Source organism: Eubalaena glacialis, chromosome 2 (genome assembly GCF_028564815.1).
Source record: "Eubalaena glacialis isolate mEubGla1 chromosome 2, mEubGla1.1.hap2.+ XY, whole genome shotgun sequence".
Classification (NCBI taxonomy): Eukaryota; Metazoa; Chordata; class Mammalia; order Artiodactyla; family Balaenidae; genus Eubalaena; species Eubalaena glacialis.
Genome location: NC_083717.1, coordinates 162,948,359 through 162,954,358, shown reverse-complemented (window position 1 = coordinate 162,954,358; position 6,000 = coordinate 162,948,359). Strand labels below are relative to the sequence as shown.

The 6,000-nt window shown below is 41.3% G+C and overlaps 1 protein-coding gene across 3 annotated transcripts in view; it reads right to left on the bottom strand.

Moving 5' to 3' along the window:
• The window catches only part of SLC39A9 (solute carrier family 39 member 9), a 47,408-nt gene continuing 41,408 nt past the window's right edge, over positions 1 to 6,000 (bottom strand). For all 3 annotated transcript variants that reach the window (XM_061180963.1, XM_061180964.1, XM_061180965.1), the window contains 2 exons: positions 5,741 to 5,875; positions 1 to 4,019 (listed from right to left, as the gene is read on the bottom strand). In XM_061180963.1, the coding sequence (XP_061036946.1) occupies positions 3,789 to 4,019; positions 5,741 to 5,875 (366 nt within the window). In that variant the 3' untranslated portion in view covers positions 1 to 3,788. The remainder of the gene's footprint in view (positions 4,020 to 5,740; positions 5,876 to 6,000) is intronic.

Genomic DNA, 6,000 nt, shown 5'->3' with positions numbered 1-6,000 from the left:
TATGCACTAATAAAAATTTAATATCATAAAATAAATCAGAAAACAGCAAAAACATTTTTTTAAACCATTCACAATTAAAGTGGAAAGAGACAAAATTATAAGGCAGCCATCCATGGAATGATTTCATGTTTACAAAGGATCCAGAAAAGGGGACATTTAAAATCACTGTTCAGGCTACTGAACCAGGGGAACTGCAGTGTTGTCCCACGAGACTTCCAACTTGGTAGCAGATGCTATGAGAAAACAGATCAAAGCCAATCTCCTTCTGTTAGGCTGGGCATATCTAGAAAATTCCTAATGGTTGTCTAGCCCTTTCATGCAAGTCACACATTTCCCTCAGGTCTCCTCAGGTGAATCTAGATGTCTCAGGTACAAAGGAGCTACATCACTAGTTTTAATTTCATAGCATCTCCAACAGTGCTCTTTGGGTTATGTGGACCATTCTGTATTGAGCAGAAGTTTTGTAATGTAAGGAAGGTACCCCTGTGGAACACCTACAGAGAGTTCTCGCCTTGCCCTACAGCAGTTTTGGATGAATCTGGTCATTATTCTCAGTCTCCCAAGGGGCTCGGGGGCCCCATAGACAGGAACGTTCTTTGGGGGCTTGTGCTGTTGACATACATACAGTTCCCATGTTCAGTACCTAGCTACCGTGTGTCTGAGAGGCTGGCATGTCCTCCGAGTTCTAATCCTTGAAAAAGAGAAAAACCAGGCAGTGACACTTAGAAATAGGCCGGTAAAAAACACAATTACATTTTCTCCTTTCTACACAGAACTGACCACTCAAAACAGCCGCCTCTCTCATTTTTCTAATGATTCAAAATACAGGAACAGACTTGGCTGTTTTGAATAGGGAAATAAAAAGGTGACGAGGGGAAGAGAGAACACATAGCCTCTGTAGGTGGTACTGTTTCCAACTCTCTACACTCCAGTGCAGAACCTTTGCCTAAAAAATGAAATCTGGCAATAGCATGCACAGGAAAGCCATCAGACCTGGAACATCGCTACTTTGGGGATATGGGAACCGACAAGCAATTTGCTGGCGAACAAGTGATGGGAATGCATCAGTAGTGTTTTTCAACTTAATTTGCCATTTAGGAGAGCACTTGAAATCTGAAGAAAGTCTATCCCTACCGAGGAAAGGGAGTCAAATTGCAATTCAGATTCACTTTGGTTATGAGGAAGGAAGGACCATGCTTTTCATCATCAATTGCATCTCTTTGGTAGCCAATAATTCAATCTGTAATCACGGCGGCAACTTAAGTATTGCCAAGGTTTTCAAATGTGTGAGAGCATTAAGGCATCCACATCGAAGGAGGCAGTTTTAAACAAGAGGAAAATGGAACTGAAATGTGCCAATAAGTGACCATCAGTGTGACCTATCCTGGGACACTGCCCACCATGAGCAAGTTCTTCCCCCGTGAAGGAGGCCTCTGCCACGCTGCTCGGTTCCTTGCTGCCTGGAGATGCATTTGAGCCCTGTAAGATTAGTATGGCTATTTCTGCCTGCTGACCAGGAGGGAAATAAGTGGTTCCTAGGCAGCAGCTTTAAAATCTGGGAAAGCCCATAGCTCTTGAGAGCTGATAGGCCGTGAAAGGTTTGCTTGTTAATGTGAGGTCCAGAGGGGAAGGCAAATTTGGAAGTTAGATGGTCTGATCCTTGCCAGAGTTCAAGGCCCTACCCAGCAAGATATTCTAGCCAAACTTTTCAGTGTGATGGCAAGGCACTGCTGAAAGAGGCTTTGGCCAGCAGAACAAATTTCTGATCATTGCACACAACAATATGATAGAAAGTGCCACTATCCAAACCGAACCAGACACTAAAATGAGCTATTTACTTAACAAAGTAAATTTCCAGGGAGAATCAAGGCAACCATGTCATTTTGAAGGACCAGATGAAACCCTATGACTCTCCTAAGACAGAGTTGTTATCAGGAAAGTCACTTAGACTTTCATACTGTACCTTCTGTTGGTTTTAATGTTGTACACAGTGGCTGCCAGCCACTATCCAGAACCAGATCCTGTTTATGCTACTTTGGTCTACAGCCAGCAGAGGGCTCTCAAGTTCTTTTTCCCCAGCTGCTGACCCAGTAACAAATCTAGGAAGGAAATAAAGATATCCTGGGCATGCTGGCTTACGTGTCATATAAAATGTTTTACAAACTCCTAAATCCAATGCCCTGACGAAAATAGTCTTGGTTCCCCCTTTCTGTAACGTGTTTTGAAATGGTACAGAAAATCAAAATAAATTAACAATATATTATATACTTATTTGATAACACAAGGTTTACAGGGATTTTGGCAAATATGGAAAAATTATCCTAGTTTGCTTAACACTTTTACTATCTCAATTGTTTAAATTACCAGAATATTAGTGATTGTGTCATCTCACATATGAGGAAGTGATATTTTAAGGGCTTAATAAAGCTGCATTTGACACAAAGGTAACTTCACTGAAAGGAATAAAGAACAGACACGATACTGTCTTCATCATCACAGTTCAAGAAGTGGTTGTCCTGATGAGAGAACTCAACTCACAAATATTAACATCACCACCAGCAGTAAGCAGCAAATTGTAGGGAGGAAGGGCTGGAGGGAAAAGTTAGGAGAAAAGCATGGAAAAGATGAAGAGACAAAAGACATGATTTTAATAAGCTTTAAATCAACAGGCAAACACTTCCCATTTATGATACATCTTGACTTTCTGCACTGCTACAGGTGCTCATGTGACGCTGACCTAGCAGTCCCCAAGCGGCACCAAGTATTTTGCCAGAGGGACTGCTGGTCTGCTAAGATAAATACTTAAAGAGACAAAATAAGGACAACATAGGTTTTGGTAATCTTACTTTTAAAAAGGTTACTACAAAGATGTCAGTAACTATCCGAATTCACTTAAAATTTAACACCCCTTAATTTCCAAAGATACTTTGGGATCTGACTGTTCCTGAAGGAAAGCCTATGCCTAAGGAAAGCCTACCTACTAGAACTTGGCTCCTCTATAAAGAATGTGCTGTACAGGCAGCTACTCTACACAAAGGGGAACTTGAAAAGAAATGTTTTATAAAACACTAGTTGCCTCTTTAAAAGCTAGTCCACCTCTGTTCCTCCATTTGATGGAATGGCAGGCTCTCTTTAAAGAGACAAGTGCAGAAGGAGGTGTTTAAAAGACTCTCCAGACATACCCTCTTCAGTGGATCTCTCTCTCAAGTATAAAGTCAGCTTTCCATGTGTCTTGCCGTCCTTCTCCTGACTCTAGCCCCAAATGAACTACTTATCTTTAGCATCTAAGACAGTGGGCATTATGACCTTCATTCAAGGCATAGATGTGGCATAGATGCTAAAGCACCAGTCGTACACGGTGAGAACCATGTTAAAAATCAATGGATTAAAGTGGCAGAGCCTCTAAACTAGGAAAGAGATTTAGCTTAATTACAGAACACTGTACTTTCAAAATTATTTCATTATGAGTATGAAGTTCTCCACTTTTCCTTAAAACTAAATTCCATCTTCCCTGAGAATAGGGTTAAGGGAAACAACAAAGCTCAAAATGCCAAGGGCCCTTGAAAAGACAACACAACGGAATGTCTGTATCCTTCGCAGTGTGTTGTTTCTACTCAAAAAGCTTTCCATTACTCCAGGTTTTCATCTCACCTCCCTCCAGAATCTTTAGGGTTACGGGTGGAGATGCGCAAGGCGAGACAAGAGACTGAGGAAGTGCGCAGCTGTCACGTGCCGGCTGTTCTCACTGGATGGAAAACGGCCATGGCCTGAGGCTGGACCCTCAACAGTTAATGCTGGTGTCCTACTGACAGAATGAGCGGGATGAGGCAACCCAGAACCAGGGCTGCCACCTCCAGGCGGCTGAGGCCTCTCCCTCCAGCGGGGTCGGGTTTGTGGCTGTGCCCCATTCCGCCCACCTCAGGGAGGACGTGTACTGTGGCAACATAAAGAAATGTCCCAGCAGAGAAAAGCATGGCCACTCCAGTGGCATTGACCTCTGAAAGGGCTTCTTTACTGCTCTGTGAAGTAAGATAAAGAGAGAAGAAAAATTAAGTCAAGTAAAATTCAGAGGCAGGAAGAAGTCCCAATAAAAAAATACCCAATATTCATAACTCGTGTTATCTGGGGCACTGGGGACATCCTGCGATCAGAACGATCTTGTTATTTATGAGAAGCTTCCAAATAAGGGTTTAAGACTATTGGTGATGTATACAATTACTTTTTCAAACAAACTTCAAGTCTGGTTGAACAGGTTTGGCCTATATTATTAAGATGGAATCAACAGCATTAATGCAGATATCAAAGTTTATATATTCATTCATTTATTCTACTAATGTTAACAAATATGCCATACGCACCAGGCTCTAGGCCAGTGCCTGAGATACAGTGGTAATCGAGACACAGTACCTGCCTTCACAGAGCCTAGAAATATCTCATAAGCTAATCTTTATACAATTCATTTCAATTTTTTTAATGAAAAAAGTGGACCTACTAAGACAATTAATTGAAAATTTAAGAACATGCCATAAATGTAATATGTAACTCCATGCCTCCAAAATTATCATACCTTCCTCTCAAAAGTTCTAAAAACTTATATTGATCAATGCAGTAATAAATAGGGTAATATTTATTTATTTAGGCTGCACTGGGTCTTAGTTGCAGCATGCGAGCTCTTTTAGTTGCGGCATGCATGCAGGATCTAGTCCCCTGGCCAGGGATCGACCCCGGGCCCCCTGCATTGCCAGTGTGGAGTCTTACTCACTGGACCACCAGGGAAGTCCCAATAGGGTAATATTTAAAAGGGAACTACGTATTGCTCATTGACTAAAAGAAGATAAAGCTCACAATCAGGTGTTAGCAATCCAGATCAACTAACCCTTGATTAACAGGAACTTAACCATTCTTTAACCATCTCATTTCTCGTATGTTCCTTTCAATACAAATTTTACTATATCACATACGAATTGAATGACGCTCAGAAGAATCAGTGACCTTCAGAGACAGTGGGGGAAAGTGGTTTCCAGGAACTAGCTCTGAGTTGGTTTGGTTCTAAGATTTTCCTCCTGTTGCCTGCCAATTGATATTCAAGAAAAATGGGTAAGGCTGCTGCTAAGAACTGCAGCCCTAGTGGACAAAATTATAAAGCATGGAAAGGTCCAACTGGAGCAACAGAGCAGAATGCCCGGGCTCTGAGGTGACAAGCGACACATGCCACTTCAGGTCTGGAGCTACGTTCAGTGCAATGACGAAGACCTGGGTACGTAACATGCAGTGATATGAGAGCTGGGAGTAGAAGAATCTGAGTCTTAGCTGAATACAGAGATCTCTGCTCATCCCTTACTGCTCTCAAAGCTGCTGCAAGCTTGTCCCTCACACTTCCTGTGCCTACTGAAACATTAAATACATTCTGTTGTGACTTATTATGTATCTGTCAAATAAAATTAGCATGTCTGATAAGGTTTAAGTTGTATTATTTTAAAGATCATATGTTTGTGCAAGTATTTTTGGAACTGATGGGGAAGAAGTTTTCGAATTAAATGAATAAGGAAATGCTCTAAATTTATGAAGAGGATTGACTTGGAATTAAGATGTACACTTTGTACAGGTTTTTAATTCGAATTTTATCTTTAGTTTGAGGGGGTAATTTAACTGAAAAATTCAATATAAGAGACTATACCTTCTAGTAGATCACAAAGAATTAGATACTTGTCGAGATAAGCTAGGAATGAGTCAGACTTACCTTACTTAGTCCTAAGTATGTCACCATGGCCATAACTGGTGCTGCCAGTGCAAAGACCAGTAAGTGCTTTCTGATTCGATTCCGCTCGAGGCCTGCATGCATTAAGAAGGAAACCAGGCCAAAAGCAGCTGGTGCCTGGAAAAGAAAAACTATCCCTTATTACTCTGGAAGTTTGGATTGCTTCTACATTATGAAGTACCTATCATTTGACTGAATTCTCATACAAGAAAACTAGGCATAATAGTAAGTCTGGGCTTTGC